This window comes from Ambystoma mexicanum, chromosome 12, assembly GCF_040938575.1.
Source record: "Ambystoma mexicanum isolate Mex_15411 chromosome 12, UKY_AmexF1_1, whole genome shotgun sequence".
Classification (NCBI taxonomy): domain Eukaryota; kingdom Metazoa; phylum Chordata; class Amphibia; order Caudata; family Ambystomatidae; genus Ambystoma; species Ambystoma mexicanum.
The window spans coordinates 742,933,161-742,960,207 of record NC_090936.1 but is presented as its reverse complement, the minus strand read 5'-3'; the positions used below and the strand labels follow the sequence as shown (position 1 = coordinate 742,960,207).

Here is a 27,047-nt window from a genome sequence, read left to right as displayed (position 1 = left end):
AAAAGCGATTTAGCTCACTAGTCTAGAATAGAGTGTAAAGCATTTTTTTAGGGAAGTAAAAAGCGTACTTATGTTGAGAGCACGGCTAATGCACCTTTCACCCACAAGCTGCTTGGCGGCACCAACCTTCACAGGAAGTTGTGTAGTTCTTTTAGTATCAGTTTTATTTACTTTTACTGAGGCACTTTGTAACACTTCCCAGAAAAGTCGTGAATACAGCTAGGGACTTGGTTTACGTGATGTAGCTGCAAGAACCATAACAAAGAAATGGTTTGGTGTGGTGTGGATCCCGGAAATACAAACCAACGCCATGTTCTGCATATAACCATGAATCCTACTCTTTTACCTGAATGTATCAAATGCATTTGAAAACCGTGCTCACATTTCAGAAACCTAACTATGTGCTTGCATTGAAATGTTCATGGCTTGGAATAATGCTCAATCAGACTATAGCGACTCATAAACAACTTGCAGAATTACATGTTAAACGACCTGGAAAAATCAGAGATAATGACGATATGCGGCAAGAACAATGCCACAATGAAAAAATTCACCGGGAGATAGGAGGAGAAACACTAGAGTGGGTGTCGGAGATAAGATACCTAGGTGTTGGTCTCAATATCTTAAGAGTGGAAAAGAGCTGGGAAGACATTTTGATCGCAAAAGTCAAGAACTTAAGTGCGCAAGGAAGAGTCGTCAATGGGAAATACGGAAAATTTTCCCTGGCGCCAGTAAGAATGTTCTATGTACAAAAAGTACTTCTGTCACTAACATATGGGAGTGAAGCTGGAGTGAACCTTTCCCACAAAATCCGGCCCAAGTTGGCGAGTGGATTCTGGAAACCTCTATTGAAACTACCAAGGAACACACCGATAGTAGCCATAAGAGCGGAACTTGGGTTAGAGTCTCTTGAAGCCACAATGAAATGGAAGTCACTAGGCCTATTGAGAAAAATCAGTGAAGACAGTCCTGCAGAAGGCTATAAAATATTGGCTAAGAAAGGGCAAGGCAAGAGTTCAACTTACTTAAACCACTGGAAAAGGGAATGGAGTAAAATTCTATCAGACTTAGACTCTTCAGAAGAAGAACTGGTGACAAACCCTAACAAAGTAAAAGAAAAACTCCTGAGAACAGATTTGATAGCAACAAGAGAGGCCAAAATTAAGTTAAAGAACATGGCTGTGGAACACAGGAAAAGAAACGCGCTTCCTGAGTATCTGGTAAAATTTCCGTCAAACACACACAGAGCCCTATTAATGAAAATTCGGCTAGGTGTTTACCCGACCAGCGACTACAAAAACAGAACTGGAGGCAGAGGTACGAATGAAGGACGCTGTAGATTCTCTCTAGACATCGACCAACAGGAGGCATCGGCACATCTCCTTACAAACTGTGGAGCAGTATCAAATGTGAGAAAGCAAATGCTAACAAGGCACATGTCAAACATGACAAAAAGAAACGATGAGGAACAATGTTTTAAGATGTCATGAAATGGAAAGTGTGATAAAAGTTTACATGTAAACTACATTTTTACACGTTAAATAATTTTTTTTTTTTTTTTTAAAAAGCAGAAAAATAAGAAATGATGTCTGAGTTAATGTCAATTGGGAGTAACCATGGTGTCTGCTTTCAGCCAATTAAGAATAAAGTCTCTTCATAGGTGGTGTGCTGAGATGCCTTAGGTGGAAATGTAAAAATATTCCCCATACAGCTCAATCAAAATCAATTGTTCTGCTCAAAAGTCAATAGAAAGAGTCTTTTGGGGACTCAAATGCCTCTAAACAGCCAAAATTCCAATTGAGTGGCTTTCAAAACCAGCCAGGAAAAAAGGAGGGACTTCAACCTGTCCCATCTGCATAGAGAATAATGGGCTTCTCCCTCTCGCCTGGTCCTTCCAGCCATTCTTCTGCCTCCTCCTGCCCTGCCTTCCAAAGCCTCCCGTTTATGCTATCTGGGCTTAAACTGTCGACTCCCCTTATTAGCATACGTATCTAACGGAAGCAAAAACAGTTGAGAGCTCCGTCGTCTCAAAAAGCGATTTAGCTCACTAGTCTAGAATAGAGTGTAAAGCATTTTTTTTAGGGAAGTAAAAAGCGTACTTATGTTGAGAGCACGGCTAATGCACCTTTCACCCACAAGCTGCTTGGCGGCACCAACCTTCACAGGAAGTTGTGTAGTTCTTTTAGTATCAGTTTTATTTACTTTTACTGAGGCACTTTGTAACACTTCCCAGAAAAGTCGTGAATACAGCTAGGGACTTGGTTTACGTGATGTAGCTGCAAGAACCATAACAAAGAAATGGTTTGGTGTGGTGTGGATCCCGGAAATACAAACCAACGCCATGTTCTGCATATAACCATGAATCCTACTCTTTTACCTGAATGTATCAAATGCATTTGAAAACCGTGCTCACATTTCAGAAACCTAACTATGTGCTTGCATTGAAATGTTCATGGCTTGGAATAATGCTCAAAATATGTCCTAAACTTGGATAAAACTAAAAATTCATGTCAGCACTATCTGTTTTACCACGATAATGTCATTACCAGATACTCAAAGCGTTGGTTTTAGGACCTTTCGTTTAGCCATCTTGCTTTTTGGCTGTGCTCCTTCCCCATCAGGCATGAAAACTCCAAATAAGGGCAGGAATTTTTACAGGGTCCATCTCAGGTCTTTGGTTTGTGCTGTGTATGACTGGAACTCTTGGAAAGTGGGATTGGGAGTGTCTGGTCACAGCCTACATTTCTCCCAGGGGTTGTCCGTTACTATAAAGATGTGCGTTTGGTGGCTGTCCATGATTGGACAGCCCTTACTTGTTTGAATGGTTCAGACCCTTTCCATTGAAAAGCTAGTAGTGCACCCCCGACATGGATTTTGGATAAGAGAGGGTCTGGAGCCATTCTGGAGCTCGCCTACTGAACCCAAGAAACCAAATGCGAAAAGACCAGCGCTGAAGACCTGGGAGGACAGATGCATCCAGCATTGCCAAAGCCACTCACTGGGGATCATTTGGTTTTCGTCTCCTGTGACCAGGTAATATCTTGCCCTTACTTCCCTTGACTGGTGGGATGAACCAGTCCATTTCCTGCTATCAGTAGAATTTAGATGTGTCCCGGGACCCTCCTGCGGACTGGCAATTCACTTGCCTGTCCTCTCTGCTGCAACAGACATCAGCTGCCCTCGATCCTGAAGAGAGGTCTGCATGGAGCCTGTTGTACCACTGCCTCAAGCTGTGCCTGCCGACCACTGATCAGAGTGTCTTCGCTTCTTCTCTTTGTCTGCTGTGTTCTGGGGTTCAGTACTTGTCATGTGAGTCAGTGGTTGTTCTCCCAGGTCATCTGGGCCGTCCTGTCTGCCAGACCTGCTTCTGCACTGGAGATTGGAACTTCATCTTGTGTCAACCTAAATCCAGAATCTACTTCAACCACTGCACGCCGACCCCTGGACATTCTGCAATGGGACTAACAGAAGTGGGCACAGTGATTCTGAATACCCCAGGGATGGTTATGAGTTCAGGGTGCAAGTGTATGTGGCGCTCTTTTTGCCCCCTTCTCCCCACTGGGGTTGCATGAATGTAAAGTCCACTCCCTTACAATACCATTTCCTGTCTATGAGAATTGGAGTTCTGGTCTAGGATTCCTTAGGGGTAGCCCCTAGAGAGGTCGAATTGAAAGTACTCCTGCTTTGACTCTAAACCTGTTTCCTAAAAAGTGAGCTTTTAAACTACATTTTTACATACTTGTTGGCTGAGGCTCAAACTTGACCAGGTTCTTGCCTGTGACTTGAACACATTGGGATTTGCTTACCTGGTCAGGAAAGGACTGCTTCAGCTAAGGCTTCTTACTTGTAATTATACAAATATATCCATGAAGTTATACAAATACAATACACCTTGCCTTATATTTGTAAGGCGGGGTTTATTATATTCATTTTAATCAAACAATCCCAGGTCACTCCATTATTAAACAAACCATTTCTTGACCCAGAAAACTGCGCCAGCTATTGACCCATCATGTATGCACCTTTTCTCTTGAAGATTTTGGATCGGATGGCTACCTCGCAACTTCAAGCCCATTTTGAATCACATCCACTTATAGGAGATCGCCAATGGGGCTTTCACCCAGGTAGAGGCACAGAAGTGGCACATCTAGACATAAAAGACTCTCCTAAAGATTATGGACCAGGACCATGTAGGCCTGCTGATGTTCTTTGACCTTTCGGCTGCATTTGATACCATTGACATTAACCTGCTATTTCAGTTCATGAGGGAGTCGGCTACAGTATCTGAAACAGCAGCCAGTTGGATTGTCTTGCACCTTAGCAATAGAATTTTGTGCGTCAAAATTATGGATTGTTTCTCATCTGGAACTGGTAGATTGTTGGGTACCCGAGGGTTCCTGCATGCATCCCCATACTCTTCAACATTTATATGTAGCTGGTCCATGGCCTATTGAATGATCTAGAGCAAATTTTGTTTAAAACTGTGCAGACTATATTCAAATCAGTTTTCGTGTCGCTAATTCTCAGAAGACAAATATTGCCCATTTATGTTCACCCTAATTGACAGTTGGGTTGCAGAGAACTTTTTGGATTTAAGTCAAGAAAACAATGAAATTAATCTTGATTCTTCTTTCCACCAGTTCTCTAAAGCTTTAGCCAACTATCCAGAATGCACTCTTGCAAGTTACTCCCTTAAAGTTCAATCTAATGTAAATACACGTGGATTGATCTTGGAATCCAACCTTGCTCTAAACTAAGGTGCTCAGTGCTTTTAATTTTCAGCTGATACTTCTCAAACAGATTAGACCATTATTACCTGAAAAGCATTGCTGTATCATTGCAGGTGAATCATTTGCTCCGAGGTGGATTACTGCAATGGCATTTGCGCCGGCATATCTGTCACAATTTTGCACAGACTGCAAGCAGTAAAAATGATAGGTGCACAGATCTTGACCAACACTCTCTCCATATTTCTCCTGGATTGAGAATGTTTCATTGGTTGTTTATAAAATTGGTTTTAAACTCTTTACTATTGTTCATAACCACTAAGAGCCACCTTGGCAATTCCAGTGTGTTCATTGCAGCCAAATTGGGGAATATTCTTCCTGAGGATATCCGCCATACTAGTAACCTACATGTTTTTAGGAAAAAAGTTAAAGGGGTCTTATACTAATTTTTCCTCTTCTATTTCTTGGTCTTCCTCCATTTTAGGGTTTCTTAATGGGGCACTCTGAGACCCCAGGGTTGTTTGTTGCACCACCCCCATTTTACATTTACATTTCTCACCCTCTTGCCACAGCAATGTTTTTGCTAATGTAAATTGTTTAATACTGTTTTGAGTATGAAGTGCTGTCATTCCCCTTTGTGCCAACATACTCTGCAGACATATAGGTACATCGTTTTTGCATGTGTGTTTGGGCCTAGTAAAGTGTATTTTTGTACTACTGTATTGTGTGACAAGCTCTAAATTGTGTTAACTGTACTTGTACAACAAACCCCTGACTACCATGTCTGCCTTATGTTTAAGCCTACACTAGTTTTATTTTTTATTTTTTTTAAACTTTTATTTTTGTTGGCAGAGGTTTACAACAAATACATAAGTCAGGGCACAGCATACATTGAATACACTCATAGGGCACTACAAATCAATGAAAGGGATGCATCAACAATATGAGGGAGAGAGACAATCGATGTCATGGTAACACTGCATTAATGATCAGTCCTGTGGAGCCGGGATCGAACCGTTATCGGATATATTATTTGCCAGGTTGATAAGATAATTGTTAAAAGCAGACCAAATGTTCTTGGGGCGAGAGTGAATAGGAAGCATAGTTGGGTACTCTTCTTCACAAGTCCGGGACCAGGTGAGTAGACTAAGCCATTTCTGATAGGTCAGTGGGGAGGGGCTTTTCCAGGAATGGAGTACACATTTCTTAGCAACCATGCAGGCGATGTTCAAGAATTTAGCACAACTCCTAGTGTCATCAGTATTCCAGACCCCAAACAAGACTCCGAGCGGGTCAGGATCGATCACTGTATCAGATATATCAGAAAGTGCATTCAAGACTCCATCCCAGAACCCTCTCAGCATGTGACATGACCAGAACATGGTAATCAGCACCTTCGGCTTTGCAGTGAGCGCAGGTGTGTGTGACAGTGCGAGTAAACTTAGATATTCTAAAGGGTGTATAGTAATCCTATTCAGTAATTTATACTGCATGACTCGGTGACGGGAGTTTAGGGATACTTTGTTGGTGTGTGAACACATCTTCTTCCATAGGGGGTCGGAGATCTCAGGGCCAAGCTCATCCGCCCATTTAGTGCGCACCTTGGGGGGCAGGGAAGGGGTAACTGCCATTTGCATTTTGTAAAGCGAAGAGGCAACCCCACGGGCGCCACTCGAGTTGGCTCTGTAGGCGCTCTCCGGGTTGTCGGGGGAAGGGGGGTTCATCAGGGAATGTGGCCCACATGGCCCGGAAGGCAACACGAAGCCTATAGTATTGCAACATCTCCAGTGCCGAACCAGAGTGACCCGGCTTCCATGTGTGCGGATCAATAAACTTCCCGTTGGGAAAAAAATCGGTTAACGCCTGATAGCCCAGAGCACCCCAGTGCCGAGCCAACGCTGTATCATGTGCAGGCTCCAGCCCGGGGAACCCCCAGATGGGGAGCCATTTTTAGTAGGGACAGGACTCGGGGGCTGTGCGCAGGAGGGGTCCCAGACGAGCAGGGTGGCTGCTACAGGATCAAAAGAGGAATCTGGTACATAGTCCCGCTGGAATATCAATGTCATGATAGGCCGTAGCTGCCAGGGTCTCCAGATTAACATGAGGACGGATAAGGGGACTCGGGTACCAGTAAGTGGCATATTGGGCTTGGGAGGCCACCCAGTACCGTGCAAGGTCTGGGCCTGTAAGACCCCCTGTGTCATATGGAAGCATCATGTCTGCCCATTTCTTACGGACAGCCCCGGCATGCCATAGGAACTGCGTGCATGATTTGTGCTATTTCTTGAAGTATTGCCTCCCGGGCCAAATGGGCACATTACCGAAGATGTAGAGGAGTTTGGGAACCAGAACCATTTTGATGAGGGAGAGCTTCTCAGCGAGTGATAGTGGGAGAGAGCGCCACCGTGCAATCTTCGACTCAGCATGCTGTGCCACCGCCAAGTAATTGTCGGCTAGCAAGTTGGCCTTGGACAGGGACATACGGACACCTAAATATCGAATACCTCCGGGGGACCAGCGGAGCAGATACTCTGAGGCAGGTTGTTGGGTGGTCTTAGTGAGCGGAAAAATCTCAGAGTAATTGATCGTGAATCCCGAGAAGGTGCCCACGCAGGTGATGTCCCGCAAGATAGGATCTAGATGGGCGACGGGGTCCCTGATATATAGCAGTGCATCGTCTGCATAAAGAAAAATAATCTTGGGGTGTCCTTTAACCGTATCCCTCTATGAATGTGACGTTCTCGACGTAGTCCGCCATGGGTTCTATTACAAGTGCAAACAGAATGGCCGAGAAGGGGCATCCCTGACAGGTGCCCCTGAAAAGCGTAAATAGTGAAGAGGTGAAGGATTTGACCTGGACCCTAGCGGCTGGGGCAGTGTATAGTAATTTGATGTACCCAATCATGTTTGGACCAAACCCCATTGTCCCTAGAACCAGCCACATGTGTTTCCACGGGACCATATTAAATGCTTTCTGGGCGTCCAATGTGACGGCAAAGGCAATAGAGTCCTGGTCGATTCTAGTCATCACGTTAAAGAGCCGCCGGATGTTGAGAAGTAGACCTGCCAGGTACAAATCCCTCTTGGTCCTCGTGTACTAGTTGTGTCATAAATGGAAGGAAACGGTGAAAATCTTTGTATCAATATTCATGAGGTAGAGGGGCCTATAGGAGCCGCATTCATCGCCAGGCTTGTCTGGCTTGAGCAGCACTGTTATGATTGCTTCACGCAGGGATGGATGGAGGGAGGACAGAGCTACGGAGAGATTTGTTCCAGAGCTCCAGCAGTTTGGGGGCCAAGATGGCTACATGCGCTTAATAGAATTCAGGCATGAGACCATCGGGCCTGGAGCTCTACCCTTCGGTAGGTCCGATATGGCTTTGACGATCTCCTCTAGGAGAATTGGGGAATCTAATTGGTCCCTAGTTGAGGGGGAGATGACTGTAGTGGGGATCTGATCTAGGAGGTCTCTCATATGTTGTTCACTGGGTTCCGGGGGCGAGGTATAGAGGTCGGTATAGAAATCAGTGTTGATCTTGAGCATTTGCTGGTCTGACCATTGTGGGATACCATGTGGATCCTTGATGGACGTGACCTGTTCCTGCCTCCATTGGCTCTGGTTAGTTTCGCCAGCGTTTTACCTGGTCTCTCGCCCTCCCCATATTTCCCAGCGGCCTGCGGGCGGCTAAGGAATTGTACCTCCCTCTTAGCATGCGACTTGAAGACCTTGTGTTCTTTGCTGATCAGTGCAAGTTTGGCCGGGTCTGTTGCTGCCATGCTGTCGTTTTCCAGAGATTTCATCTTATATTCTGACCTACCAAGGTTGTTTCTTATGATTTTCAGCACTCCGGCTTCCCCCGAGATGGACGTCCCTCTGATATACACTTTAAAGGTGTCCCAACGGACACCAGCTGTGGTGTCCTGTAAGGAGTTACATGCAAAGTAGGTATCTATGTCCGATACTATGTCGGCCTTGAATACAATGTCAAGTAAAGCAGTAGATTTAAAATGCCACATGCTGCACGTAGGTGTGGGAATATGAAGGTCCACAGACGGGGTGATCAGGGCATGGTTGGAGAATGTCCAGGTAAGTACCTGTGCCCTATCTATCTTGCCCATCAGGTTATTAGAAACCAGGAACAGATCTATTCTAGAGGAGCTGTCGTGAACCGACGAGTAGTAGGTATACTCTAGCAGTAAGGGATGAAGTGTCCTCCAGGCGTCTCACCTCAAGTGTAGGGAGATGTTGTTGTAGTCTGCATGCTGCACGAGATAGGGCCCGGGGTGCAGTGCCAGTCCTGTCCACACCAGGGTCCAGTATCAAATTCATGTCGCCTCCCCAGATGATCTGGATCCCAACGTAGCCCAGCAATAGGGAAACAATGGCCTCAAAGAATTCTGGGGAGTCCACACTGGGACCAAAAGTATTTACAAGGAGGTACTCCCTATTTACTATCCTACAGTAGAGCACTATGTACCTACCATCTGGATCTATATGACTCTTGTGGAGTGCGAATTTGACGGATTTGTGAATCAGTGTAAATACACCTCTGGCTTGCGTGGAATAGGTAGTGTAGCATCTGTGCGGACCCCAAGCAGGTGCAACACAAGTCACACGGTGGCCTCATGAATGTGTCCTGCAAAAAGAGTATCCTAGCCCCATGTCTCTGAGCATAGGCAGTGATTTTGCGCATCCTAATATGATTACTCAACCCCCGGAAGTTCCAGGACATCACAGTGATGGATATTACATCATTTCAAGGAACATCCCAAGTAGCATGTCCCAGAGTGCATCCATGTGAAGGAGCCCTACCGTTACTGTGCACCGACACGCCATGCAATGCTGAATCACCTCCACTGTTTTCAATATAACCCCCCCCAACAAAACCTCCCACCACCCCCTTATGGACAGCAGTGTCCCTTCCAACCCACCACCCCAATTTCCCAACAGAGTTACCCAAATAGGTATCAGCAGGCCAGTCCCAACATGGACCGGGCGTACTGTTGGAACAACAGGGGCCTATACCCGGAGAACATTCAAACACAACCATTGCGACTGTAAAGGGGTGCGCAGTTGCCGTGCATTCAACTAACAGGAGAAATGAAGTACCAGGACTGGCGCATAGATCGGCGGGGTGTAGCACCATGACAAGGGACACCACACCGGTGCTAGCAGGTATAAGGAGTAAAGTTAAAGTAACAATAACCGTGACCATCAATGACAGGTGCTGTAAACGACAAATGGCGTGGTAAGAAGGTGACCTCATCTAATGGTGATAAACACAAGGTAGCTGATTGGTCACCCAAGGGTGGTTGGTCACAGCCAGGAATGACAGCATGACTAGGATATGTCGGGCGAAGCACAATTATAGTGAGGGGAAGGTGTTTCTGGTTGTCATTAGCCCAAGGGCTGACGAGCGACAATTGCTGGGCCACGCCCTGCATAGGGCAAAGGAGATATGACTCAGCCGTTGTCCATGAGGTCTTCAGCGGAGTTATGAAGGGGTCAGCCTCATCCGGGACAGTAAAAAAAGTATAGCTTCTGCCTGAAGGTGAATTTGAGTCGTGCAGGGAACACCATGGCGTATGAAACATTTTGCTCCCTCAAAAGTTTTTTAACACCAAGTAGACGCCTCTCTTGCTGCACCCCAACAGAGAAGTCGGGGAAGATACTGATGATTTGGGAGCAGAGACGTAGCTCACCCTTTTCTCTTGATAGGCGAAGGATGAGATCCCTATCTCTATAATTGAGAATCCTGGCGATGATAGGCCTAGGAAAATCACCAGGCTTAGGGTGATGGGAGAGAACCTGATGTGCACGTTCGACTGTGAAGAAAGGAGACAGATCAGGGTCATCTAGCAGCTCTTTAAGCAGGTTTTCCACTGCTGGTTCCATGCAAGCTTTGAGGGCATTTTCCGGTACATCAATAATTCGAACATTATTTCTGTACGACCTAGATTCCAATTCATCACACTTAAAAGCTTTAGCGGTCTTCATGTCGCGTGTGAGTGATGCGACTTTATCCTGAAGGGTGCGCAGACCATCCTCGTTGGCGCCGATGCTAGACTCAACATCTGTGATCCTGGTGCCAGCCTGGTTAATCTGAGACTTGAGTGATGCAAAATTGGTGTTGATGTCGTCAAGCTTCTCATGAAAGGAAGCAAAGTTCTTTGTCATGGACTCCATCATTGCCGCCTAGTCGGGAGTTGGTGTACCTGGGCGTGAGTCAGGTTCTTCCTGGTTGGTGGTTGAGGGGCCTGATTCAGGGCAGGGGGCTGCCTTTGCAAATTTGTCCATGGCCCCCACTTTGCTAGAGCCACGAGCTCCATTCGACATAGCTATGCAGCCAGAGGTCACTGCAATCTGAGTGTATAGCACCTGGATCAAATGCAATGTGGTTGTCAACAGTGAGGCCGGCCAGAGGCCAGGAACCACAGCCAGGGGTCGAGGAGGTTAAGATGTACACCAGTGGGATAGGGACCGTTTATCTGTAGAGGGGGCGGCCCGGCTCGCTGGCAACACCAACAAGTTTGAGTCCCACAGTGCAGGCGAGGCGGGCAACGGCTGCGTAAGCCAGACGTATGTGTGCCCAACCGGCTACAGCTCACACACGATGATCCACAGTTTTAATGGAGAGGTCCTAGACAGCATTCAGTGGAGACAGCGAAGATTATGTATTACCAGTGCATGGGGGCATCGACAGTCCCTCTCCCCTAATGTAATGAGGTGGTAGTGGTCGCCAGGACCCGGGCGCCCAGCAAAGGGAGGGATGTTCAGCGCGTGCAGACCTCCCTCGAAACGTTTGTTATGTCGTGGGTAACAAAGGGGAGCACACCGCTGTACAGGCGCTAGGCTGAGCAGGTGTAAAGAGGAGCTAAGAGGAGTCTGAAAGGCTGTTGTGAGAGGGAGCAAATGTCTACAATAAGTGGCTCGCCTAGGTCGCCCACTTGGATCCACGGCAGCTCCACTGGTATCCAGGGCCAATGAGAATGTCGGTAGTCCTCACGCGGCCTGGAAGCATTTATTATGGCGTGGGTTGCAGAGGGGGAACAAGCCACGGTTTGGGCACTGGGTTAGGCAGATGTAATGAAGCGTTGAGAAGCGGAGCAACGGAGGGGGCCGGAAGGCCACGGCAAAAGGTGGCCCAGATTCTGCCAGAGGTGGCTCCACTCTATCTCTCACCTGAAAATGAGAGAGACCCACTGGTGTCTGGGGCTCGTGCAGCAATCAGCAGTCCTCTTAGGCAGGGTTTGGCTGCAACAGATAGCGGCACCCAGCCAGACGTGTAATGTGGCGGCGTCCTTGACCACACCGCACAGGTACAGTGTTGGGAGGCGGTGGGGAGGCAGGCTCCACTGATCAGGACGGCCCGGCGGTACCTGGATGGAAGAAGCAGCTGGATGGTCCCACACACGATGAGCGGGGCAAATGCTGGCGCGAGCCACCCGCGGCGCCAGCCCCAGGGCGAACAGCGGCCACAACGTCTGCCGGGCCATAGGCTCAGATGTGAGGGCACAATGCGCTCCAGCTGAAGCAGACGGTGCGGGCCCGCCTCTGCGAAAGTGCCGGGTCAAGCTCTGCCCCAGGGACAGGCAGCCGCACACCACGTCACCCGCAGTGCAGCCGCAGCCCAGTCACCAGCAGGCCCCACACTCTGCCAAAGCAGCAGGCGGTCGTTCTGAGGCACCAAGACTCCAATTTTCTTCAGGGTTGGACGTAAGTGTAGCCCACGACTTTAACAGCATGCAGGGATATAGTACATGGCTGGATGTGCACAACTCTCGCCGTTGATGTCGGATTATGCGCTGAAATACACCGAGCTCAAAGCTTAGCGGCCATTTTCCAGGCAGCTCAACAAGCTTCATCCTCTGTCGATAGGGCAGTGAGATTTTACTTATACTACACCTCAGTTTCAGCAGTGAAAATCTGTGGTGTTTGTATCTGGTAAAATGGGTGTATGACAAGGCAAGTAATCTGGCCTTGTTAAGAGAGTTCAAATACCTCTTCTCTGGGCTTAGTGGCAAAAACGAGCCAGAGGATAAGGCCACAAACACTATTCCTTTTCCTGTTGCCTGAATGTTTTTTTTTGCAGACCTCTGTCTCCAGCTTTGCCTCTGGCTGAGATTGGCACGTTTCTTTCCTCAGAGGCCACTGAGACAATGCTTAGAGCCAACAGCGGAGGAACAGTGGGGCTGCTGGGCTGAAAGATGAAGTCGAGACCTCATGAAGAAATAGGAGTGTTCCCCAGCAAGGGGACTCTGCCCTGTGAATGCGCAGCCAAACACGTGAGGGAGTGAGGAGCGCCTGCTGGGGAGGAGAGAGCGAGTGGTGCCTTCTGCAGCAGGGCACTATCCCCAAATGATAGCTTGCGCCATGTAATGGGAGAAGCCCACCAGCGGACCTCTACACTACAGGAGCAGCTCCCTTAGATCACCAGAGATGACTGGGGAGGAATAGCCACCTTTCCCGGATTACTTAAAACAACTCAAACATGTGTGGAACCTGGGACGTCTCGGGCCAAAGTCAGATGCCATCTTTGGTCCCATGCTGTAGAAGGGCGTGGGGCATGACCCCTTTTATCTACTCTGTTGCATACACACGCACAGGTCTAGCTAGGGAAAAGAACAGCAGCATTGGGCAGGAAAGCGGGCCAAACCCAGAGGGAGGCAGTTTAAGGAAGGGGACAGGAAGGTGGGTGTGGACTATCCATGTGAGATCAGTGTAGTTGGATGCCCAAGAGACAAGCAGGAGGAAGGAAGGAGTGGAGTGTTTTGATGCATGCTGTGACGAAATTGAGGTATTGACTTAAGGGACATAGTGATGTCAGTGTGTAGAAGCTGGTGTAAGGAGTGGATGTGGGGTAAAAGATACAAAGTGAAAGGAGGGTGTTTGAGAAGTAGTGGTTTGAGAAGAGTAGTAGTGGTAGTAGTGGTAGTGGTGGTGGTGGTGGTGGGAGGAGGAGGAGGAGGAGGAGGAGGAGAGTAGTGGTGGGAGAAGGAGAGTAGTATTAGTGGTGGTGGTGGGTGAAGGAGAGTAGTAGAAGGAGCATGAGAGTTGTAGAAGTGGTGGAGGAGAGTTGTTGTGGGAGGTGGAGAGTGTTAGCAAATGTAAGACAGTAGTATCCGTTTTCGCGGTGGCGAATAGAGAAGTAGCAAAAAAAATGGTAGCGTCAAGAGGAATGCAGGGTGAAACATCCGAGGGATAGCAGATTTTAGGGAGTAGTAATTTCAGACCTAAGTAGAAAGAGAATAGGAGGTGGTGGCAAGCCTAGGAGTGAGTAAACTCAGCTGAATCTAACTGAGCAAGAGCATGGTAGATTACATGAATATCTTTGGACACGAAGAACTGGTTAGAGCAGGGACAGTTAGGAAGTTGCAGAGGTAACTAGACAGCCAATGTTTTATGGGGATCCTTCCAGGGAATAGCAGATCTCAAGAAAGTAGAGGTAACACTTAGGTAGCACTAACTGGGATTACAGATGCCTGGGCTAGAGCGGTAATGCCAGAGGAGACCAGAGAGAGGGAGGGGTGGCCTCAAGGCCCACAAATGTTGCCATAAAGATCCTGTAACAGTCATTGAGTCTCAACGTAAATTTTGGGCACTATGTGACAGGTGGATAAACGTCTACCTCTATCTTCATTAGGTGAATTTACTTTGTGATTTCCCTTGCTTATGAGATTGCTCAGATGCTGCATTCCCCAATGAATAAGGGTTATTTTCCTGTGGTTGCCTGCTTCCTGGCCTGCAGCTGGTGGCATATCTATCTGTGAAATTTGCAGGTTGTCTGCTTTGTGGACATCTCTCTTGACATTTGTTATTCACTGCTTTGCTTGCCTGAGTCTACTTTTGTTCTGTTATTCTTAATGTAGGATGTGATTGATTTCTGTTTTTTTTTAATGAAGATTACGATCAATTGCAATTGTATGGTGACGGCAGGAGACCACTCAGAGTTGGGTGAGAGGGTGATGGAAAGTATTAGTATTGGCCATACTAGAAGGGCTAATATAGGGCAGGAGTGGTCACTATTTCTATCCAGATGGGATTTTACTCAAACAAATTTGATGGGGGACGGGAAGCTGAAGGATATATTCCTACTTGGGCCAATGCATTCACCTCTGCAACTTTTGATTTCATATTCACGAGGAACATGGATTGCACCAGGCTTCCAACATCTAGAGATAGTCCACACCACTCTGAGCGATCACTCCCTCCTTATGCCTATGGTTTTAATGCCCCCCTTGGTGCATAAGAAGGATATTATGGGAGATATAAATATTCTCATAGAGGGAGCAGGGGAAAGACTGACCCAGCGCAGCGCCAATGTGAGGTTAGCAAATAAAAAGTTGGCATTCTGGTGGGAGGGACTCGGAGAACAGGAGGGGCATGTGTTCACCGGTATTGTTTCCGACCCTCCTGGCAAAACTAAGTAAAGTGGCTGAATTGTTCCAGGCACACCCTCTAAAGCTAATCAACGAAGGTCATCAACACATGTTTGATAGGGAGGTGAGTGAGAAGAAGCGACTACTAACTAAAGAAATTAGGCTGGTGAAAAAAAACAAAGGGACAGAATACCTTACAGGAGTCAATGGCCATAACTGCACTGAAGCAGAAATACAGGTTGTGGAGCAAACATTACAAAACAAGGAAATATATCCACTGTAATCAGGCCACACTGTTAAAACTGGTACAAAAAGACAAACGGGGAATATGGTTGATTCTCAATCGAAAGCACATAATCGAATCAGCACTACAAACGTCAGGGTTGGCAGCGGAAGAATGGGTTAATTCTTTCAAGTCAAGGTTTATTGAGGATCCTGCTCAACCAACTCAAGGGTGGGAGAAGGAGGTTCAGCCACATGTGTGGGATGCTACATTTGAGAAGGAGGACCTGGAACTAATCATTATGAACCTTAATAATTCCAGCGCAATCGGCCCAGACGGTGTGACAAATATGGTCCTGAAAAATAATTTGCAGTTATGGGCTGACAGCTTGGGCAATCTATTTAGGCAGATAGCATCTAAAGGGGTGTGCCCAGATTCATGGCACAGTTCTATACGTATACCCATTTAAAAAAAGAGCGATAGGGTCTCCCCCAGTAGCTATCGACCTATCTCGCTACTAGATACCTCCTCCAAGGTGTTTGCAACAATGGTTCTTAGAACCTGGGCAGGAAAATCAAACTGTTTACACCCGCTACAGACAGAGTTCAGCAGAGGGGTGTGAACCCTTCAATTTGGAATGGCTCTACATGCCTGCCTCTCCGAGGTCGGGGCTGGCACGCATACAAATTTGTACGTAGCCATTGTCGACCTCTCAGCAGTCTTTGATAATGTCGACCTCTGTTGCCTTTGGAAGAAGCCCTCAAAATGGGATATTGACCCGGGTCTGCTGACCATGATTCTAATGTTATACTCTGGTAGCAGAACTAAAGTTATGCTTAATCAGAGAGGAGACTTGTCCAGAGACATCCTGGTTTCAAGGGGCGTTAAACAAGATTATTTAGTAGCTCCAACTCTTTACAACTTGTACATGGCCGATTTATGGAAGGAAGCCATGACCTGAGGGAGGTGGGTATCCACACCCCCTGTGCATTTTCGACAAAGAAACTACCAAAGAAAATTAGGTCACATTGGAAAAGGTCAAATATTTTTGACCAAGTAGAGCTAAACCTTCTCGATCTACCATTTGAAGGAGGGGACCTGTTCCATTTGTCCACTGATGAATAGTTGGACAAGAAAAAGAACAGCTCCCAAACCGCCAAATCCCTGGCTATACTTGCAAAGCTGGCTTCTAAGAGCTTTGGCCAGAGCCAGTCGCGGTCATGCTTTTGGTGGTTTCAGGGGCTTCCTGCACCGTCGGACTAGGCAATTCGACACCTCTCCTAGCCAATACCGGCATAAACAGCAGAAGACTACACACAAGGATTTCTTCCAGTTCCCCTCCCAGGCACCATCCTCAGAGGGGAAGAAGCAGTGACGGGGTCATCAGGATCCACATCTCTCCGGGGACAGGCTTTCCCTTCACTTTCAGTCCTTGCAGACAAGGTTTGTGGACTCATGGACGATTCTGTGATTTCCCAGGGCTTCTGCCTTCTTATACCTCAGGATCTCCCTTGCCCCCACTGTCCTGCAGATTGGTGTGAAATCTCTCCTGATGGAGATCCGCTCTCTAGTAGTAAACAAGGCAGTAAAGGAAGTCCCCCGTCCCCCACCTCAATCAAAACGAGACTGGGGATTTTACTCCTGCATCTTCGCTATACCGAAGGCCCAAGAGTTGTCCACGATCTTTCACATCGTAAACCTTTTCCTACCCCTTCAAAAGTTCAAGAGGTTTATGCCAGCATTGATAGCCGAGGCCCTGTGTGGGGGAGACTGGATGTGCTCCCTGGATCTGAAGGATGCATACCCACACGTCCCTATTTGGCAGGCCCATCATTCCTTCTTACACTTGCAGGTCATGGGCTTCCACTTCCAATACAAAGTTCTCCCATTTGGTCTCAATTCAGTCCCCAAGGTGTTTGAGACTAATGAATGCGGTGCCAGCACTGCTCAGGTCGAAGGCCACTACCTCTATCCATACCTCCACAACTGGCTGGTGCAAGTGGATTCTCCAGAGGGAGTCGAGAACACAGTAGCCTGGCTTATGCATACTCTATACGAACTGAGATCATCCATCAACCTCAAGAAGTCACAGCTTCAACCTACTCAGTCCTTGACCTGCTTGGATCTCATCTGGCATAGGAAAGCAGAGAAGATCTTCCCCATCGCGGACAAGATTGCAGTGATCAAAGCGGCTACAGGGCATTTCCTAAGCAGGGCGGTAACTTCAGCATGGAGGTACCAGCACTTTCTAGGTATTATGGAAGCTTGTCAGGAGGCTGCAGCTACATTTCTCAGCGTCTTGGAGTCAGAAAACTGGCTCACAAATAGCATCCGTCAGCATACCATCACACCTTCACCAGGACCTACTTTGGTGGAGGACAAACACCATTCTCTTGGCTGGCAGACCATTTAAACAGCCGCAACCCTAATACGCTATTACCACAGTCTCCTCCCTCAAGGGTTGGGGAGCAACTTTGAATGAACACAGTGTGCACAGCCTGTGGTTGAGACAGGACAGGCACATACATTGGCTCGCAATTATGTCTAAATGGCTAGCTCTGAAAGCTTTCCTCCCAGTTATCAACAGCCCGATCTGCATTCAGATGAATAGCGAACAACATATCGCTCTCGGTCATCCACCTGCCGGGGGAATCCAGCCTAGAGGTGGACAGGCTCAGCAGGCTGGGAAACGACAAATACTAATGTCAGTTGAACAAGAGGGTCATGAGGGAGATCTTCAACAAATGCTGTCATCTACAGGTAGAACTATATGCCACCTCGCTCCACAGGAGGTGTCACCAGTTTGCGTCCTATATGGGTCAAGGCACAGCTTCACTGGGCGATGCGTTGCAGATTCAGTGGGACGGATTGTTAGCATGCACATTCCCACCCACCCCGTTAATACACAGGGTCATCTGCAAGGTCAGGGAGACAGGGCGACTACATCTCAATTCACCACAGTGGCCTGCCAGACCGTGGTTCTCAGAGCTGTTACTACTATCGAATCAACCACCAGTTCCCCTCTCAGTGGGGCCGGGTCCACCACTAAACCAACAGGGGGGGTGGGTGGTAGTCCACGCTTCCCTGGAGAAGTTAGCTCTAGCAGCCCGGTTCCTTAGCACGTAACCATGCAGCACCTCTATTTCTCGCAGGACAATTTGGACATCATCCAAGCGGCAAGAAGGGCATCCACGAGGAGCCAATATAGAAGTAAATGGACCAGGTTCTACCATTGGGAGAAGGGCATAGACCCCTTAGGGTGCACCCTAGACCATATGGTGTCCTTAGCCCATCTAGCACACTCAAGGGTGCAGATGGACACGTGCCACACCTACCTGGCAGCCATAGGTGCATGCGGGAAGTCTGGAGATAACCTTTTCTCCACCTCCAAGCCGGTGGTCAAAAGGCATCTTGCAGGACTAACCAGATTAAACCCTCCTGTAAAGCGTCCACACCCGGTCTGTGATCTCAACGTGGTTCTGGCAGTCTGTTAAGACTCTGCTGTTGGTGGGCCTTACCTCAGCGTGCAGGATCAGTGAAATTCTGGCACTGGTGACTTCTGAGCCATATAGCACGTTCCATCGGGACCTGGTGGTGCTACGGACACACTCCTTATTTCTCCAAAAGGTTGTGTCTTCCTTTCACCTCAATGAAGAAATGGTCCTTCCAACTTTCTTCCCAAATCTACAGGATGAAGCAGAAAAGGTCCTGCATTGTAACGGTGTCGTAGAGCGCTCAAATTCTAACTGGACAGGGCTAAGGGCTTCCGCATGTCGAATGCCTTGTTTATCACTTTCGGAGGGTCAAAACCAGGGAGTCAAGCCTCCAAAGCCTCAATAGCCAGGTGGATGCGTTTACCATCAAGGAAGACTACGAGGGGCAGTGCATGAAGTTGCCAGCAAACATGCACGCTCTTGCGGTTAGAGCCAGAGCTGCTGTGGTTGCGTTCCAAAGACACATGCCAGGGCAAACCATCAGCAAAGTGGCCATGTGGGCCTACCCACCGGCCTTTCTGCAAGCACTATTGCTTAGACGCCAGTGCCAGATCAGATGCTTCATTTGGCCAAGCGGTCCTAAAAACCTGTTTCCTAAGAGTTGCAGGTCTCTCTACCCCAGGGCTTCAATCAGTTGCAATTGCCCATACAGTATGGAGGAAAGGGGACGGGGCATAGGAGTAATTATAAGTTACTCACCATAGTGACTAATGTACTCCTAGCCTAGTCCATAGTCCCCCTTCCTCCATACGTAACACCATCCTCCCCTAGTTAAAAAAACATTGGTATTAGGCAAACTTAATGTGGCTGACGCGTCAAAGAGGACTGAGGTGGGGCACCGGTGGGTTGGAGTCAAGGGAGCGCATGCTCCCGGGCCGTGCCCTGCGTGCAACTAAATTTTATGGGGAAGACTATTTTTCTGGGTTAAAAGGTTCTGCTCCTGTCCTTAGCTAGGGACGCACATACAGTACGAAGGAAATGGGACTATGGACAAGTACGCTAGTCACTACAGTGAGTAATTTATAATTTATCCATCATGTTTTTAAGAAAGTACAGAAGGGTAATTTTTGCTCAAGTTCAACGGGATAATGTAAATTGTGGATTAAACAATTTGATTCGGATGTAAAGAGACATTTTGGTGGAAAAGCCAATAAAACATGTAGAAATCCTTGATGTGAACAGTTTCTTTTTCTTTTTTTTCTTGTTTAGAGAGAGGTGCCAAACCGGTTACAACTTTTGTGAAGAATCTTTCTGCCTTATCAGACTGGCATTCCATCTACACTTCTGTAATTGCCTTTATTGTAAGTGAGTGCTCTAGTCTTTACTCTATTAACTACTGTCATTGATTATTGTGGAATCTGCATTTTAAGCATTGGGTTCTAGTTTTGTAACTTAACTGCAAAAAGGTTACTCAGGTGGAGAGTGAGGTAAGCAAACTTTTGTTTAGTTTATTTTCTCTGGTTTACCCAAAAACACTCAGGGTAGGATATTATTGTGTTCTTTACGATTTTGTGAAACTGTCGCAAATAGGCAATGAAAAGTAGATTTGTTACTGGTTAGAAAAATGCATCTATACATCCGATTGTCAAACCGCCAGACAAGTATTTTGGCAGACTTCTCGTAATGCTTTACATCAAGAATTCCAGAGATCAGACCTGCAATGGGGAGTGTTGTGATGTAAAGTATTATCTGGGTAGGCAAGCATGGAAAGGTCCAATTTGTTTCTGACCCTTATTTTTTTATATGCTTAGTTGTACAGTACATGGATCATACATGGGGAGACCTGCTTTGATATGTCCTACATCCAAATTGTAAGTGTCATAGTTTCAAACTATACTCTTAAGTACAATGAAGTTCAGCAATTCTGGAACGTGAAAGGTCCACTATTGGAACCGTATGGTTTGGCTCTCACATGCCGGCATCCAAGGCGAAATGCTGGCCTGCCATATTTTATGCAACCATGGTGGTTCGGAGCTGTTCGAGAAAGTAATGCCTATTTGCAATAAGCTTTTGTGAATTGTATCCACATAACACTTTTACTGCTGTGTACAAGAGTTCCATTAGCGCTCCCAAAGATTTCCAATATTACTACTGCAGATAGGTGGTTCTCATATCAGCAAGCACAAACTGGGCAACAAAAGCCATGCAAACATTAGTCTGCCACACCACCAGAAAGCAGTCCATCCCATTTACTCAACTTGGCTCTTGCCAAGTTGATTAAATGGGATGACACACACCCCACCAGTAGATCTAGGAGTTGGGGATTGGTAGAGGGTCGTTGAGAGGAAATGTTTCCAATGTTCCTCCGACACACCCAATGATCATTTTGTAGGCTCTTTGCAAGGTGCATGCTGTAGTGCTGCAGCGACAGAAGTTTGCCCTGCTGCAATCAAGCTACTTTCCTCAATCGCAAGTAATCTCCAGTGCTGCTCCTGTTTGTACTCGTGCAATATTGGTGGCATCCAATTGAGATATTGACTATCTAAAACTTAAGTGAATTGTTCTCCTTATCTTCTTAGACACCAGTCTATAGTGGCACTTAATTTTGATCAAGGTGATGTATCGTGGTTTTACATAGCCTGTCAACGTTTTGCCATACTGTTCATTGCAGGGGCACAGATTAGAATGGTTCCTGTGATTAAGAAGTGTTTTGTAGCAGAACTCAATAAATGTCCACATACTGTTATGTGTCTTCCTTATCTTCAGAACATTAGCATGTCCCATGTAATACAACCAACCTTGCCAACATCAGCTTGTTAAAAACGTAGTATTATAGGAGGAGATAACATGATATTCAGAAGATTACCCATGGCTTTACATAATACGTCTAACACCAGAAATCTCTTCAGTGAACTATGTTGTTATGGGCTTTTATATAGTGCTTCTCCTACCATTTTCATGCTCTCTTGACTCTCTGGGATCTGTGGGACAAAGACTCAGGAAAGGTTAATAAGGAGTAGAGGTAGCGGTTCAATGTTACTTTGCTGTTGTGTTGATTCAGGTAGACCATGGGTAGACAGGCTCTGAGTGCATGTAAGCTTCTCGGCCTGGGTGTATCAATATTTTGTTCATTAGATAGATGACTGTTGTGTGTCTTACTTAGTCTTGTGGGTAGTCAACAGGCCAGCCACTATTAATATATGTTATGTTATTTATGAAGCACCTGTATACAAGTGTTTCTAGGCGTGACAAGACAAGTGATCGAACTAGGCCTTCTGTCATTTAGATTGTGCAGCTGCGAGAACGAGAGGTGCAAGGGGAAAGGGAGGGGGAGTGCAAGGGAGAGGGGAGGAGAAAACATGGCAGCAATGCTCTGAGTAAGTGCAGCCAGGGCAGCGCGGCTCTGGGTAGTGCAAGGAGAACAAGGGACTGTAGGGTTACAGTTACAGCCCCTAAGTGCGTGGTAGGCCTGGAGGCAGTGCAAGGGTGGCTGATCAAGAAAGAGCCTGGTACCTAGTGAGACTCTGTGGGTAGCCAAGCAACCAGTAGGTACAGCAGACAGGTTGGTCAGGTAGGACAGTTGGGGGAGGGAGAGCAAAAGCAGAGGAGAAGAGGAAGGTTTATAGCTGCTTCCAGAACTTCAGGTGGTTCGGCTCAAGGTTGAGAGGGGGAGGGAGCCCATTCCAGAGGGAGGAACCTGCAAAGGAGAGAAATCTACCCCACCGCCTGCCTGGGGAAGTGTCTAACCCTTAAAGAGTTTGATGTAGCGGAGCAAAGGGCTCGAGAAGGAAGGTATTTTGGAAGAGAGCATTTGATGTAGTGCAGGCAACAGCCCCAGAATGCCTTGTGGACAATGCAAAGGGCCTTGAACTTAATCCTTGGTGCCAGTGAGAGATTTCAGGACTGAAGAGATACGGTCCCTGGGCTTGAGGCCAAGGATAAGTCTTGCAGTCCTGTTGTTGATTAGTTGCAGAGGGTGGAGAGTAGAGGAAGGCAGATTGCAGTAGTACAGCCTGGAGAGAATCGGGGCTCCTGAGACAGCAAGCTTCAGGGGGAAAGTGAGAAAGGGAAAAGTCCCTTTTGAGGAGGTGTAGTGGGACTGCTTGGTGACATTCGAGATGTGAGGAGAGAAAGAGAGAGTGGAGTTGAAGATGACACCAAGGTTTTTTGCCTCACAGAAAAGTGAAGGAAGGGGGCCCAAGGCGGGCGGCCAGAGTGAGAGAGCGAAAGCAGGATCAGGGCTCCCAATGAGAAGGATCTCGGTCTTACTGGCATCAAGGCAGAAATCGTTGGAGGCGCACCAATCCTGAATCGCAGATAGACAGTCAGGAATGAGTGAAAGAGGAGAGGAGGCTGAGGCGAGGCTGAAGGAAAGCTGAGTGTCAGCCGCATAACACAAAGTTAGAGGAGAAGGTAGAGATCAGGTGGGCTAAAGGGGCCAAGTAGAGGTTGAAAACCAGGGTGAGAGGATAGGTAGAGAGAGAGGTGGCAGACAGAAAAGGACCAAGTTGGACTTGGGAGGGGCGGTCCAAGAGGAAGGAGGTCAGCAACTCCAGGGTCTGATCCATGATGCTCAGGTTCTCAGAGTCGATTGATCAGGATGGCGTGGTTGACTGTGTCGAAAGCAGAGGAAAGATCAAGGAGGATGAGGAAAGAAAGAATGCATGCATCAAGGGTAGAGAGCAGATCTTCACGGTGTTCAGGAGAGCAGATTCCATGCCTCTGGCTGCTCTGAAGCCAGACTGAGGGTCATGGAGACAACCAACAGATTCAGTCTGGAGAGTAAGCTTGGGGATGGCCTGCTTTTCCAAGAGTTTGTCCAGGGAAGGGTTGATGGAGATTGGCCGATAGTTTGCTGGGCAGGTAGTATTGGCAGACTGCTTCTTGAGGGGGGGGTGCACAAAGAAATCGGCCAAGGCTGGAGTGAGGGTGTCACTATGTTCCTGGATAGTTCTGGAGGAGCTAGGGAGCACCTGTTTGGATGACACTTACCTAGAACGGACTTGTCTAGAAACCTTGTCAGGTGTTGTCAGAGAGAAAGAGGAGAAAGGAGGTGGAGAGGGAGAGATGGCCAAAGGGCGGCTGAGATAGGAAGAGGGAGAGGAAGAGACGATAGAGGACAGGATGTCTGGAGTTTTAGCAGAGAAGTGAGAGGCCAAAGCCGTACAGAGGGCCTGGGAGGGGAACAGGAGAGGTAGAGACTACAACAGAATAGGCCAGTTCCTTGCAGATTTTAAAGAGTTTGGCCGTGTTGTTAGAGGCTACAGAGATGCAGGCTTGAATGTGTGCTCACTTCTTGGGCAGGAGAGAGTCTGTTTTGCCTTTGAAGCAGACAGCAGGCCAGTTTGTCAGAGGATGCGCCTGAAGCGCTCCACTTTCTCTCAGCCACCCTGCACTTTCGTTTCAGGACGCTGAGGTCGGAATCACACAAAGAGTTGCACTTAGAGGTAGGCTTCAGCTGGATTCTCATGACAGGAGCAAGGATGTCCAGGGTGTTGGAAATAGAAAGATGCAGATTTTGTAAGGGCTGTGTCAGGGTGTGAGTCAGCCACAGGAGTCGGAGGAGCAGAGAAAGTAGAGGCAAAGGCATCCACTGATGCACGCTTCATGAGCTGCATGACCGAGAAGGTTGGTGGCAATGCTGGGGGGGTATGGAGGGTTGGCCTGAGGGATAGAGAGTTTCAGATGGGGAGAGTAGAAAGTGGTCCGTCCAAGGGAGAGGAGTGGTGAGAGGGTTAGAGAGTGGGATGTCTGATATGAAGAGAACCTCCAGAGTATGTCTGGCAGTGTGTGTCGAGCCAGAGGGCATAATGGAAAGAGATAGAATGTTGCAGAGGTTGCAGAAAAGTCAGGAGGAGGGATTAGAAGCATCCAGGTGGATGTTCAGGCCGAGGAGGAGTTGAGAAGGAGAGGCAAGGAGAGAAGAGGAGAGGTTCGGCCCATTCATTCAGTTAGAGAGAGGCCAGGAGAGATAGAGAGCCTGTAGACTAGGCATTCAAAGGAGGAGTAGGCCTGCATAGGGATGACAAAGGCTGGGATGCCTCCGGAAAGATCAGGGCTACTCCACCTCCAGGACGGTTGGTTCTGGGTTCGGATAGGATCTTGTAGCCCACAGGGAGGAGAGTGTTTAAACTCGTGACAGAACTGGCCGTAAACCATGTCTCGGTGAGAGCAAGGACATCTAGGTCGAGTTCTTCGAGGAGGTGAACGATGTGGCTGTTGTCATGAGCCTCAGATCATGTTTTGGATCTGTGTGCATGGTGTTTCTCCTTGATCTGTAGTGAACATTTAAAAGTGGAGAGGTCAGATGTGATGTACGCTGTTGTGAGAAATTGCAGAATGCTACTGGGGTTCAAATATTAAATTAACCATAATGTCACTGGGCACAGCATTTGTTAAAGGGGAGCCAGGTAACACAAGGTGTAACCACGGAGCAGTACATTAAGCAGTACTGTAGCAAAACATCAATGGCCGTACTTCACAGAGCTCGAATACATGACTGTGAGAAAAGATGTGAATTCTAAATGTGGCCCATAATGTTTTCTGACGCTAATACATGCAAAACAATATGGGAATTGTGAAGGAAAATAAAGCCTTAGCAAAATGTAAATATGAGCACTTGCAAAATCTTGTAAAAACTATAACGTTTTAAACATTCACTAAAACATTTTTTTCCATTTCATTTGCAGATTTACATGAATGCTGTTTGGCATGGCTGGGCCATTCCAATGTTCATATTTTTAGCAATTGTGAGGTTATCCCTAAATTATCTCATTGCCAGGTAATTTCTTGATTGATGTTATTGCTTGGCTTCTTGGAACAGACTCTTATATGGTTTTATGTTGTTCCTGCAGTAAAATGGTGTCCTCTTATTGGTGATTTAGCAAAGGTGCACATGTGGATGACGGTATACATGCAGCTAGCTGTGAGAGCTCAATGCACCTCTGCTTACTCTTTCAAAGAATTTCCAGCACACCCTGGATTACATACTATTCCTGTCACTTTGTCCTGTACACCAATGCAATTCTTAACTTTAGCCTGCGTCGCAACTAAACAGGATTATGAATGTTAGTATGTCCCACACTTAGATGGAATTCTTAACTTCGGCCCGCGTCGGATCTAGATAAGATATTGAAGATTAACAAGGGCCGCAATATGATGGAATAGTGAATGATAGCAAGCATCACACCCAGGCATAATTGCAAGGACAGCAACCCCAATTAACCAATCCACTAACAATTTCACCCCTCTGCATTACTTGGCATCCAGTGATGCATACACCTTGTGTCTCCACTTCTCCCTGTGTTCCCTCACAATCATCCAGGGCCAGTCGTTGTCCACTGCCAGAGCTACAGCCCTCTCATGTGTACCTAAGGACATATCCTCTCAATGACCTTACCATAAGGGCACAGTAACTGAGACGTTGCTGAAGGGGTACCCCTTCTGTGATGTTGCCATGGCCACACTGGATGAATGATCTGAAATGCCCACCAGGCCTTCCACTGATCTCCCTGCACTAACACACTCAACCTCTGTGCTCAAATACATTATGCACATACCAACGAAGCCACTTACACATGGCAATTGAATAATATATATTTATTTATACAAAAGGTATAAGGTGAAACATCTGAATCTCGGTCACTATAGGATAACCTTCCCAGTAGACATCAAACAGAATGCTACATCTCTGCAATCAGCTTACATATCACATTACCGACCAATGTATTGTAGCACCAAAGACAAGCAAAGTCCCCTCTGGACTTAAAAGCCTATACACTCTTATCACATGCCATCTATAAACCGAGCTGCATGCAGAGCTCGTTGTACTTCTGATCTACACAAACCAACACAACAGCAAAGCTACCTTCAATTTTCCATCTCTCTACACTAACCCTTACACCCCCACCCCTCTTTTTCAGATCCGCGAGAGCACCTGCGCAGTGCGTGGTATAAATCCTAATAGCATAGCATAACAGAACCTCATCACAGATGCTCACCACAACTGTTTCTCTTCAATATCCTAACCACCCTAAGAATCACACACGCTGCTCTAGGGCTTACCTATTGCCTATTTGTGGAGGATAACCAATATTTTATATCATTTCCTTTCCTACATAATCCACTTCAATCTTTTTTTATTTTTTTATTTCTTTGATTGGGTCACATCTCATTTACAGTGACCAAACATATTCAACATACATTACAGTTTTGATTACCAATTGAGCCGTGATTCAACATTTACATATCCTGCCATGTGGTCATCGGACAGGTTTTTGGAAA

At 47.0% G+C, this 27,047-nt stretch overlaps 1 protein-coding gene across 3 annotated transcripts in view; it reads left to right on the top strand.

Moving 5' to 3' along the window:
• Window positions 1-27,047, top strand: part of GRAMD4 (GRAM domain containing 4) — a 2,133,975-nt gene that overhangs the window by 1,229,620 nt on the left and 877,308 nt on the right. For all 3 annotated transcript variants that reach the window (XM_069629242.1, XM_069629243.1, XM_069629244.1), the window contains 2 exons: window positions 20,034-20,125; window positions 25,454-25,545. In XM_069629242.1, coding sequence (XP_069485343.1) covers window positions 20,034-20,125; window positions 25,454-25,545 — 184 coding nt within the window. The remainder of the gene's footprint in view (window positions 1-20,033; window positions 20,126-25,453; window positions 25,546-27,047) is intronic.